This window comes from Marmota flaviventris, chromosome 5 (assembly GCF_047511675.1).
Source record: "Marmota flaviventris isolate mMarFla1 chromosome 5, mMarFla1.hap1, whole genome shotgun sequence".
NCBI classification, from domain to species: Eukaryota; Metazoa; Chordata; class Mammalia; order Rodentia; family Sciuridae; genus Marmota; species Marmota flaviventris.
In genome coordinates, this window is record NC_092502.1 from 81,613,463 (window position 1) to 81,627,386 (window position 13,924).

The 13,924-nt window shown below is 35.6% G+C and overlaps 1 protein-coding gene across 3 annotated transcripts in view; it reads right to left on the reverse strand.

The window, feature by feature from the left end:
• Macir (macrophage immunometabolism regulator) overlaps nt 1–13,924 on the reverse strand; it is a 106,584-nt gene that overhangs the window by 43,807 nt on the left and 48,853 nt on the right. Inside the window, exon 4 of one of the 3 annotated variants that reach the window (XM_071612359.1) lies at nt 12,386–12,690. The exons of the other annotated variants lie outside the window; for them this stretch is intronic. Coding sequence (XP_071468460.1) covers nt 12,677–12,690 — 14 coding nt within the window. The 3' untranslated portion in view covers nt 12,386–12,676. Of the gene's footprint in view, nt 1–12,385; nt 12,691–13,924 lie in introns of those variants that run through there. 3 annotated transcript variants of the gene reach the window in all.

Consider the following 13,924-nt stretch of genomic DNA (forward strand, 5'->3'; position numbering starts at 1 on the left):
GTAAAAGTCTTATGATACTTTCTTCAGAGATTTGTCCTTGTCTTGGAAATACATCTGGCCTCTTACACAATGAAATATATGAGCAGTTTTTATTTCAAAGTTTACTTTAGGCCATGGTGAAGATACTGGAATGGAGTACAAATAAATTGGAATCAGGGCTGGGATTATGCCTCAGTGGTATATAGCATGTGCCTGGCAAGTGTGAGGCACTGGGTTCGATCCTCAGCACCACATAAAAATAAATAAAATAAAGGTATTGTGTCCACCTACAACTAAAAAAATATTTAAAAAAAGAAATTGGAATCAAGAGAGGTGAATCAGGAAGCTGCTACAATATCACAGATGAGAGATAAAGGGAAGGACCTGAACTGAGGCAATGATGTAGGAATGGAAAGAAATGGATGGAATTCAGAAACAATTAAGAAGTAAAATCCAGCCTTGAATGTAGGTGGTCCAGAGGACAGAGCACTCAGGGAAGACATATAATTTTCCCCTTGGTCCATCATGTTGCAGGATTACCACCTTGTAGAAATGGAAAGCAAGGTGGGAGTTACAGTTAGCTAGTTCTTTGGGAAATGAAAAGGGAAAGGGAGTCAAGGAGTTTATAATCTTATTTTCTTACCCCCTGTATAACTCATGTCACCTGGCCCTTATCTTAGACATGCCTGTGCACACCCAAGTCTCACCAACTTATGCCTACAACTTAATATTTTTCAAAGCAATGCTGAGGACCTATAACACGCTACTCCCTCCAAACCCCTGAGCTATTCTTTGTTATTGATTTCAAATCTCCTGAAATGTGGTTTATCTCCCAGAAAACCATTTGAAATTGATCACTGGAAAACTATATCTCAAGCTGTCTTCACCCTGGATATTGGAGTTCAATAGCTACTCTTCCCAAATTCTAATCAATTCACATCTGCCTCTATAGACATTCCTGGATTGCACATATTCTCAATTTTATGTTTGTTATAAATTCTCTAATTTTAGATTTGCATGTGATCCAACATTATTCAAAAGTAGCTTCTCATTCAATGACTACTAAACTGTAGTACAATACTGTGGGTAGGGAATGAGGGGAATCTTCAAATTTTTATTTGTATAAAGAATCTCTTGAGGCTGGGGTGTATATAGCTCAGTGGCAAAACACTTACCAAGCATGTGTGAGACCCTGAGTTTGATCCTCAGCACCATACACACACACACACACACACACACACACACACACACACACAAGAAAAGACTCTGTCGTAATAAATATTTGACATCTTAGAACAAAAAAGCACAAAAACTATGGGTTGGGTTGTGGCTCAGTGGCAGAGCATTTGTTTAGCTTATGTGAGGCACTGGGTTCGATCCTCAGCACCACATAAAAATAAATAAACAAAACAAAGGGTGTTTTTTTTTAAAAAAAAAAAAAAGCACAAAAACTAATAAATGAGTTTTTGCACATTTTTAAACAAACTTTTATCACTAGTTGGAAATTGGTTAGCTACATTACAACATTGGTCTTGCTTGCTAGTGTGAAAGTAGCTAATACCCATGTTTGCACACACATTTTCTTCACAGTAGACAATTCAATTTCAGTGTATATTAGTTGACTTTACACAGAGTAGTAAATTGAATGGCATTGGGATAGTTTTAGTAATAAAACTGTTGAAGGATTTTTCACTTCTTTGCTACTTCGTTAGTCATTGTTACTTAATAAAAAATATATAAGAACAATAGCACTTCTTATACTAAAATTTATTTCATTTGCTCTATTTTTTAAGAGTATTGCTAGGGGCTGTGTTAAACACATGCAATCCCAGAGACTTGGGAGGGTGAGGCAGAAGGATCACAAGTTTTGGCCTTAGCAAGAGCCTGTCTCAAAATAAAAGATAAAAAGTCCAAGGATATATTTTAGTGGTAGAGCCCCTCTGTGTTCAATCCCTAGTACCATAAAAAAAAACAAGGCAAAAATAAATAAATAAATAAAAGTCTTAAGTAGGAAACAAGTATCTCCTTATAATAAATATAATTTGGAAAGTGTCACTTGTTTTCTTTTACTAAATTATTATTAGAGCTTTATCAGAATTAAGTAGTTGGGTTCATTTCAACAAACTACTTGTTTCCTTTTAATACAAACTTTTTTTTTTAGTATATGGTTGAGCAATGCAAAACTTATCATCTTGTAGGTAAAAAGAAAAAAATCAAATGACATGTGAAAACTGGCTAGTAAGACAATATGTCACATAAATAAGAGAAAATATAATGGAACCAACAAGTGGGATCAGAAAATGGCATCAGTATAAACATTAGCATTAGGAAAACAAGACTAAATGGATAAAGGGGAGTTATTGATTCTTATGACACAGACTCAGGCAAATTGGTCTTTGGGCAAGATAGTTTGTGCTGTCACCAAGACTATGTGCCATTCTCAACAATGATCTCAGTTCCTCATTCTCACTAGCAGTCCTTAGTATTACTCCCTTATATAAACAAAAATGGCCAGCAGTTTGAGTCTATGCCCCTACATATGAGGCAAGAGCACCTATGTCCTAACCTTGCCAGAAAAGGTCCTAAACTCATTCTGATTGAACTAAATCAGACCAGCTGTGAACAAGTTCCTGCATCTGGGAAAATGGTGTTCCCCATATTGGACCAGATGAAGCCTGATTTATAGCTCTGGAACCAGCTATGGTGGCACCTTGACATATCCACATGGCTCTTAAATGGAAATCAGAGTGATTTGTTGGCATGAAAGAAAAAAATTTAGCAGGTAACCAATAGTAATCATTGTAACTTGTTTTCCTCATGTCTTTTCTACATCTGTGAAATGAATTATATCAATGCTCAATCTATTCATCATCTCTTTGTTCTTGAATGTTTGTATATAACATAAATTCATTGTGATGCCCACCTAAGGAATCCACTGATAACTAAATCATGGTGACAAAATGATCAAGAATTTAAAAAAAAATCCTGAATTTACATGTGAAGGTAGCCAATGATTCAAAGTCAAACAGGACTGTGTTTATTTTCAGTTCTGCCATTGCATCACCCCAAAGAAGTTACAGCCCACCGTACACCCCAGCTTCCTCTTTTGTAAATTGGATACAACAGGACATAACTATAGCATCCTGTTGTAGAGGTGTGTGATGACAAAGACACCTGGCCAGTGGGGGTGCTCTAAAAAGCTCCTACAGGTGTTGCTTCTGCCTCACCATGACCCTCTGTGCCATCCCATCCCTAAACCAACAGAGAAGCCAGAGTCACAGATGGATGCGTGTTTAGGATAGGACGGCTCTAGAAATCAAACAATCAGCAGAGGCTGTGGTAGAATTTGATCATCTTTTAACTGTTCCAGGTTAGGATCAAGGTTCTCCCTTTTAAATGCCTCTTAGGAAGTGATATCATGGTTTAACCATTAACTGTCTGCAATATAAGGAATGTTACTTCCCCTTTCTGAAATCAGTTTCCTCATTTGAGAAAGTAGACATCCAATGTATTTGCTTCACAGGTGTGAAAGAAAAAAACTACCTTTAAGACACACCCCATAAAACATAGCAAGTGCTTTCACTAGCATCACTAAATGTTTTACAAACACGTCCCACTAGGTAACCAGGGTAAACATTAGTTACCAAGTGATGGTGGTGTTTTGTTTACCCTCCATTTTCCCCCATTGTCATTGAGACATAATTTTTAAAAAGGAGTAGGAAAAGCCACCTAGGAGAGTTTTCATTTTATAATTTTCAGGATACTGGCTGTGTTGGCCACATTTTCACTCATTTATATTGATCTTTGTGCCTCAACATGAAATTAACCTTGCTCGGTGCCTCTTTCTGCTTTATAAACAAAGGCTACAATAAAGACACAGTTTGGTGAGGAAAGAATAAAGGCAAGGACATCATGTTCTTTCTTTACAATGAAATGAAGATTTCTGTTGAACAGACAAATCCTTCATTTTAAAAGTTTGAGTAGGAAAATACTTAGCAAATAATTCTAGCTAGTTGAAATAAAGGAAATGAAGAGTCTCACAAAATAATAATATGTTCTTGGCCATTTTTACATGTATTAAGTAGTTATTCACTGTTAGCCACAGCCTCCAAGTTTTGAGCTGTAAGATAGTTGGTGTAAAAGTGAATACAATTAAAACAGAAACATAGGTTATGTAACAGAATAGGAATCCTAGAACTAAACCTATATAGCCACAGTTTACTAATCTTGATAAAGTGATAAGGATATGCAGTGGAAAAGAGACAGCATTTTCAAAAAATGGTGCTGGGAAAATTTGATATTCACTTGCAGAATATGAAACTAGATCCCTGTTGTTCTCCATATATAAAAACCAACTCAAATGAATTAAATACCTAAATGTAAGATCCAAAACTATGAAACTACTAGAAGAAAACAAGAGTAATACTTGAAGATGTTAGAATAGGCAAGGATAAGACTCCCAAAGCACAGGAAACTAAAGTTAAAGTTTAGACAAATGGGAATTTGTTAAACTAAAAATTCCTACACAGCAAAGGAAATAATCAGTAGACTAAAGAGACAGCCTACAGAATGGGAGAAAATATTTGCAAATAATACATCTGACAAGGGGTTAATGACCAGGACATATAAAGTACTCAATAACAAATATGCTTCCTCTTCTCACTCAAATATAGAATATAAAAATTTGACATCATAAAATTTGAGAATAGAATGATGGTTACCAGAGATTGGGAGGTGGGATTGGGAAGGGAGAGATGGGGACAGATTGATTAACAGGTACTGAGTTATAGACAGACAGGAAAAAAAAAAAGAAAAGAAATTCTGGAGTTCTGTTCTATATTAGGGTGACTATAGATAATGATAATGTACTGTATACTTTAAATAAAAAGCTAAAGAAAGAATTTTGCATACTTTCAACACAAAGAAACGATAAATATTCTGGGAGTGTGTTAAGTCAGCTTTATGTTACTATACAAGTACCTGAAATAATTAGTTTATAAAAAGAAATGTTTTTCCTTGGGTTCATAGTTTTGAGGTTTCAGTCTAGGATTTATTGGACCCTGTGCATATTATGGTAGAAGCATTTGGCAGAGGAAAATACTTCCTTGTGACTAGGAAATGAAAAAGAGGAAGAGGCTGGTATCACAGTATGTCCTCCAATAGGATGCTTGAATTATCCAAAGACCTCCATTAGGCCCCTTAGATATTCAAGCATCTTCCAATAGCCCATGTTGGGAACCAAGACTTTACTACATGGATTTTGGGAGGGCCTTCCAGATCCAAACTATGGTGAAGATACATAGGCTTACCCTGCTTTGACCATTATACAATGTATACACATATCAAATAATCACATGGTACCACACAAATATGAATATAGTTTTTGTCTAACAAAAATTTTAAAAAGAAAATGAACTTATGTTTCAAAGGACATTACAAAGAAAGTGAAAAGGCAATTCACAGAATGGGAAAAAATTTTTGCAAACTATATATGATAAGGGATTGTTACCCATGATATATGAAGATCTCTTGAAACTCAACATCTCAGCATTGAAAAATAGATAAATAACAGCCAGGTGTGGTGGCACACAACTATAATCTCAGAGACTCAAAGGAAGCTGAGGAAGGATAATCACAAGTTTGAGGCCAGCCTCAGAAACTTAGCAAGGCCTGAGCAACTTAGAAAGACCCTGTCTCAAAATAAAAAATAAAAAGTTCTGGGGATATAGCTCAGTGGTAAAACACTCTTAGGTTAAGTTCCCAGTACCAAAACAATAAAAACAACAAACACGTGACACACAACTTCAAATGGACAAAGGATCTAAAGAGACATTTATCTGAAGAAGACAGGTTTTGATATGAGGTATCCCTCAAAAGCTTATGTGAGAGAAAATGCAAAAGAGTTTGGAGGTGAAATGATTGGATTATGAGAGTCTTAAACTAATAAATGCATTAATACACTGATGGGTGATAACTATAGATAGGTAGGGTGTGGCTGGAGGAAGTGGGCCATTGGGGATATGTGCATGGGGTATATATCTTGTCTATAGTGAGGGCAGTCTCCCTCTCTCTCTGCCTCTTGGTGGTCGTGTTCTGAGGCCACTTCCCTCCACCACACTCTTCTTCCTGATGTCCTGCTTCACCTCAAGCCCTAAGGAAAGGAGTCAACCATCTATGGACTGAGACCTCTGAAACTGTGATCAACAAATAAACTTATCTTCTAAAATCTTTCTTGTCAGGTCTTTGGTCACAGCTGACTAGAACAACAGGCAGAAGCAGACTGACTAGCCCACATAGAGATGTTCAACACCATTAGTCATTAGGGAAATGCAATGGAAAACACAATGAGAAATCATTCTCACCTACTGAGATGACTAGAATAAAAATGATAGACAAAAAAAGCTAGAGTTGTCTAAGATTTGGAGAAATTGGAACCTTCTTACATTGCCCTTGGGAATGTAAAATAGTGCAACCACTTTGGAAAGCAGTTTAGAAGTTTGTCAAAAAGTTAGAGTTACCATATGACCCAGCAATTCCACTTTTAGGTATACAGATGGTCGAGGAGTGATTGCTAGTGGTTTGACATGTTTCTTACTTTACAATCATGCACATTCAGTAAAAAATGTATTTCAGATTTTGAATTTTGATCTTTCCCTAGGCTAGCGACATGCAGTATGATAATCTCTTCTGACACTGGATAGTTCCCAGTCAGCCATATGACCGCGAGAATAAGTAATAGACACTCTTCAGTGTTCTGTGTTGCTAAGCTACTGTGTTTAGCAGGTTAGACATACTAAACCCATTTTCAGTTTACAGTGGACTCATCAGGAGGTAACCCACCATAGGTTGAGGAGCATCTGTGTACTCAATAAAACGTGTGACTGCACAAGTACTTGTCTAAAAATGGTCAGAGAAGCATTATTCATCATTGTCAAAAAAGAGAAAAAAACCCAAATATTCATCAACTGATGAAGGATAAATAAAACACAGTATATCCATATAATGAAATATTATTCAGCTATTAAAAAATTAAATATAAATAAATGTTATGGCATGGATGAACTTTGAAAAGATTATGTTAAATAAAAGAAGCCAGATATAAAAGACCCCATATTATATGATTCCATTTATACAAAATTTCCAGAAATACCTCATCCATACTGGTTAATGGTTGCCATACGGTGGGGAAAGTAGGGAATTGTGAGTGATCGCTAAAAGGTATAAGTTTTCTTTTTGAAATGACAAAAATGTCTGAATCATATTTTGGTTATGATTGTATAATTAGTTAATGTACTAAATAAAAATCACTGAATCATATACTTTAAAAAGATGTATTTTATAGCATGTGAATTTTTAAAGGCAGTTTTTAAATGCAGATTCTATAATACTCTGAATTTCATTTAAATGAAATAAAGTCATAACTCATGGCTTGGATGACCTATTCTTGAAACATTTTTGAGAAATAATTGTCAAAGAAATGTTGGAATTTAGCAATATCATTTTGCATATTCATATGTCAACATACTCATTTAATATACTGTCCTTCCATTTAAGTACATGTTTAACAGAGTCCTTTTAAAATGACTGCTTTAATATCCATAAAAATCTAAGGATTGGAATTTTGAATTGCTGCAGGAGATTATGTTCATCAGGTAAAGAGTTAGGTCATGTTGACAGGTGCTTACTACAACTTGGGACTTTGCTGTGTGCTATAGTTACTGTTGTTGCATTTCATTCTTTCCCAATTTTGCCAACACCACATCCTATACTCTGGTACTTCTACCCTGCAAGGCCTTGTGGAATAAATACCTTGTGGAAGAAGGTGAGTAAAGCTCAATCAACATTGGTGATGGCTTATTCTTATAATTGCATGTCTGACTATCCCTACTCCTGTTACCCTAAACAAACCCCTGAAGTTTATCCCTACTCTGTATTAGCATTCCATTACCATAACAAATACCTGACCAAGGTACTTAGGAAGAAAAGAGGTTAATTGAGCTCCCAGTCTAGGAGGTTCAAAGTCCAAGATTGAGGGGCCCCATTGTTTTAGTCTCTACATATGATGTCACATAGAAGGAAGGATCACATCTCAAACAGGAGGCCAGAGTGAGAGACTGGGTGCGGCCAGGCTCAGACTTTTATAACTTTCTCCAGAGAATTCACAGGGAACCCTAATTCCCTTCTAAGAGCAGTGTGCCCAGTAAGGCCCCAACTCTTAAAGGTGTATTCACTCCCCAAAACTACTACCCTGGTGCCAGAAGTCCAACACATAGACCCTTGGGATCAAACTACATTCAAACCACAGTATGCTCTATCATCCAAACACTATAACTCTTAAAAATTCATAACAAATTTGCCTAGTTAAATAAAGTTTTAAAATATAATTCACTTGAGCCCTTCTGATAACTTTTTATATGCTAAGGTGAGGTGTGACTCTCAGAAGAGGTATATATCATGCAGCATAAACCTATTGACATTTCTTGGAACACAGTTTGAGAAATGCTGCTCTGCAGTTATGCCATGAATTGGAAATTCCACCAGACCAAAAACAAGAATAGAGAAGCCTTCAGTTTTGCTCTAAATATGAGGACTGATATTAGAAAGTTCAGAGTATTTTGTATTTTATTATGGAATATTTAGATTCTGTTTTCTATGTTATACTCCCTCGTGAGGATGGGAAGAGAAACTAGAATATTGGCTCAAGCTGACTATAAGCTTCAGTGTCTTCATCACAAAATAAATTTGCTGGACTAGATGATCTCTCACTCCTTTGAAAAGTAAGTTTCTCTTAGAATCCATGATCCTAACATGGATACATCATACACATAGTATAACTTGATGATGCCAAGGAATCACCTCCATTTAAATATAATCTTCAAAAAATACTGTGAAAACAGTAATGCACCTTCTTTCTCCTAATTGTGCTTCAAGAATAGAATATGTAGCCTTTTCTCTCAGAAGTAGCTGCTGTGAGCCAGCCTGGGAGTACTGCTGCCTGTTCCTGGGTAACAAAATATCCAGGCTAGAGCAAGCTTCATCCCGGAGAATGGGAGACAACACCTCTAGCACATTTCAGACTTTAGAAAATGTTTATTGTCAGATTACTTCCACTGAGCATCTTAACCTACACAAGATTTTTATTCATAATTTAATCTTTTTTCTCTAGGTTTCCATTCAGCTAAGACTACTGACTGAGATTGATAGCAAAATGAGGATGACTTTCACTTTTATATCTCCTCTGATTATAAAAGTAAAACATGTATATTGCAGAGATATTAGAAAAGTGTAGATAAGACCTTCTCGTACCTGTTATCTACTTCATACCCAAAGTTATTTATTCAAGAACTACTTCCTTGGACAAAAAAAAAAAAATGTCTATAGTTCAAATTGTCTTATTCAATCACTTCAAATTATGATCACTCCTCAGCCTCCTAGGAAGATGAATTCATTGATCCTTCTGTTTAGCACCAGTTCATCCAGAGCACGTTAGCAGCGATCACACATTTGCTGTTCAGCTTGGGTTCCATAATCCAGCTGTACAGAAAAATATCTGCACATATTCTGAATTTTCTTGTTCCTCTGTCACTATATCTCACCAGTGTGGCAAAATCTCACCTCTGAATGAGCACACTGTTTTCTTTCTCTGCTCTTGTCCTGAGTGGCTCAGCCCAGCTGGAGAAAGTCAATGCCAGAACAGTGGATCCATACCACCAACTTCAAATGAACTCTCACTTCTGCCTGACCTTTCTGGGAAGTTTCCCACACTCACTCTCCAAATAACTATTTAAAGTGCCCCCATTTCTCTCAACTCTCCAACTTTCAATTCTTCTCACTCTTTCCCTCAGGAGATGATGGGTCCTTCTACTTCCCAAAGCAAAAAGACTAAGTTGCTGTACATATCAGCTTACTTCTGTATCCTTCCCTGTCACCTGTTAGCAAAAAGAAACTGTCTATCTCCTCTCTAGGAACTTAACCCTCTTCCTCAGTTTTTCTTTATTTATCATTTTCAGAAACATTCTTATTATAGTATTGAATTTTAATTCTTCTAACCTCATGAGAAATTCACGTAGTACAGTATTTCTTTTCTTTTCTTCATTTTCAGTTCTCTCTCTTACACAATCTTAATCCATCCTCATAATGCCATTTAAACAAAGGTTTTATGTCTCTGGCAATTAAATATAGCAATGAAAATTTCCCTTTACTCTCACATCACTTGTTAGATATGATCCTTACCTCCTTGTCCTCAAATCTCCCCATTCACTCTTGAGCAAAATAACATTTGCTAAGGTCATCAAAACTTTTTAGTGTAAAACCCAAAAGACATTTTCCACCATTTCTTCACATGACTTACCAGCAGTTTTGACATGGGTGATCTCCCCACCACTATATCCCAGTTTTGCATGATAAGCCCTTGTCTAGTTTTCTTGCCACTTCCCCAATTTTCTGTGTCCTCTCCCCTCCATCAACGTCATTTAGTGGGTCTGGGAATGTGGCTTAGTGGTAGATCACTTGCTTAGCTTGTGCATGACCCTAGGGTCAATCTGCAGCAATGTAAAAAAAAGTCATTAAATGGTATATTTTATAGAATTTTAAAATATCATCTTTTCTTCTCATTCTATATATTGCTCTTCAATATTTCTATCCAGTAGAACTTCAGTTATCAACCACTGGCTTATGGTGCAGAAAAATAAAAATTTTAAAACAAGAATCTTATATCACTCATCCAAATTCTCTCTCCATACCACTACCCTCGCATTTTCAAACACAACTTGGTCCACCAACCACAGGGATTTTCCATGTTTTTCCTCCGAAAAGAAATATTCTCCCAGTCCTCCCCCAGTACCTGCTTCAATCTCCTACACACACATCAAATTTCCATTCACTAGTCAGTTCCTCAGTGAATTAAACTCCAAATATTCAAGTTTCCTTATTATGTGCTCTCAGTCACCCTCCTGCTTAGTGCATTATCAGTCACAGTTTTATATTTATTTATGTGATTTCATGATTTATATATGTCTTCCCCACTAAATTGGAAACATGCTGGTGATGAAGGCCATTTTAATTTTTGCTCCTCATTGAATGTGCAGCTCTAGTAGGTGCCTGTCACTTGGCAGGTCCTCAATAAAGACTCATGGAATGAATGAATAAATGTATGACTGGATAAGGAAGAAAACAAATCGCCCTAAATTTTATTTCCCTAAAATGGGAAATTATATTTTGATGTATTTCCTTCCATTAATATCAGTGAAAACATATTTTGATATTTTTATAATTTGGGTAGATATTATACTATAAATATACAATTTTAATTATAATTCTTACATCAAATCATGGGAATTTTCCTTTTTTTGAGTATTGGGGATGGAACTCAGGGGCACTTGACCTCTGAGCCACCATCCCCAGCCCTATTTTGTGTTTTATTTAAAGATAGGGTCTCACTGAGTTACTTAGTGCCTCACTTTTGCCAAGTCTGGCTTTGAACTCATAATCCTCCTACCTCAGCCTCCTGAACTGCTGGGATTACAGGATTATAGGCATACAACACTGCGCCAGGAAAATAGTGAGAATTTTCAAAAGATGTTAACTATTCTCCAAAAAATCCATTTTCAATTGCTAAGTAATATTCCAGTTTATGAGTCTGGTCTAATATATTTAAGAACTCTCTTATTTTTAGATATTTAAGTCTTTTTTCAGTATTTTTAGTGTTATATAACTAATGTTATAGTGACCATTTTGTACATTTTGTGCACCCACATTTACATGAGATAAATTCTTAAGATAGGATAAATTCTAGGGTTAAGATGTATAAATATTTTCAGGACTTCAGACCACCTGCATGCTGAGAAAATAAGAGCAATGTATATCATAACATTTGCATATGTCCATGTTAAGTTACTCAGAATTAGGTTGCAAAAAAGGATAGACCAATCAACTCATTGCCTGTATTATTGAAGTGTTAAACTATACCTTATGCACAGGTCATTCCAGGGAAATATTGATGAAGTATTTTATAGGATGAACTTATTTTTCAGAAGTTTGTCATAATGATTTAAAAAGGATCCTTTTGAAAAACTTCTCCCAGAGCCTGGCATGGTGACACACACCTATAATCCCAGCAGCTCAGGAGGCTGAGACAGGAGGATCATGAGTTCAAATCCAGCCTCAGCAAAAGCACGGTGATAAGAAACTCAATGAGATCCTGTTTCTAAATAAAATACAAAATAGGGCTGGGGATGTGGCTCAGTGGTTGAGTGACCCTGAGTACCAAAAAGAAAAAGAAAAGAAAAGAAGAAAGAAAGAAAGAAAGAAAGAAAGAAAGAAAAGAAAAGAAGGGAAAAAAAAGTACTCTCCTAGTTTGGGAAGTTTTTTGGTTTTTGTTTTTATTTCCTGCTTTATCAATCTGGTAACACCATTGACCGTTCAACAGAAATCTTCACAAAATGCTCCAGGAATAGTTATTTGACATTTTACAAAATGAACAGGAATACACCCTAAAGACAATGCTAATTAAAAGTTATTCCAAATATTTCTTCAGATAAGTTAATTCAGATTCTGTGTCCTGGGATAATGTAAGAGATCACTTTAAGCATTGGGAGCAAGGGCTTCAGGAAGATGGAATTATCCCGGGTGTTGTACACTCCCTCTTCGCTTTCACCAATTATAGGATTTCCCTCTGGGAGGTTTCCACACAAGGGTCTCAATTAGAAGACTCTGTTAACAAAAACAAAGTCTTGTAGACAAGGGTTTTTTTGCAAGAATATTCAAAACAATTGCAGCAATATTTTCAATGGATGCACATAATACTTCTGATTCTCAATGTACATGTCAGTATCATTCATTTTTCATTCTGAGAAGGCTGAATTCACAATCTACTTTATAAGCACACATCATGCTAGGAAAAGAAATCTATGCACAGCATGACCTACTTTTGATGTACTGATTTTTTTTCCTCAAAAAGAATTGAAAACTGTCATTAAAAAGCCAGACAGAACTGCATTAATACAATGGATGTAAAATCATATTTCAACATAGTAAGAATGAGTTGTATTTTTCACAAGGTTCTACAACCAATAATTTAAGGTATTTTGACTATTAAATATGCTTATATAAATCCTCTCAATTCTCAGAATATATTTAAATTCAAAATTATATACTCAGTTGCTTATTTTGGTACATAATTCTTTTTGTAAAAGAATGAACAGCCATCATTAAAGTAGGCTAAATTTTGATGATATGACTATTCATAATACTGTCATGCTACTATCATGTTTCCATTTAAGCATGCTCAGTAATGTCCTGTGAGAGAAATACTCTATTGGAAAACTTTATTTTTAACACTGAATTATTATTCTGTTGTCATTATAAGATGTGTTTTAAGTTTATTTTTACAAACATTCACAACTTTATAGCATGTGACTGTACACCCATTTTACAGATGAGAACTTTGAAGCTTACCAATACTAACATGCTTATATAACAGGAATAGATTGTAGGCACATGCTAATTGTAGGTACTTAAAAGTTGTTCCAAATATTTCTTTAGGTAAGTTAAACAAGGTTCTGTGTCCTGGGATGTGAACCAATTTCCTTCTGGCTCAACAGCCCTGCTCCTTCAGTTACATCAAGGTGACAAATCACACAACAAGGCTACAAAGAGTCTTGAGCATTAGAGATGATATAATTTTGGCCTGTTGTCCGCATTCAGTTCACCACATGTTTATCGTCATCATCATCATTTGAATAATGTTATTTAAATATGTATATTGTTTTACTAGTTATTAACTATGTTAAATATCACATTTAACAATGCTTTTCCAATCAAAGTATATACCCCATCATTTACATGCGGAACTAGGGGTAAAATGATCAACTCACAAATTAAAATCATCCTTGCAATATGCCTGTTTGACTGACCTTCCTTCTTCCTTTCTTCTGAATAATTTACC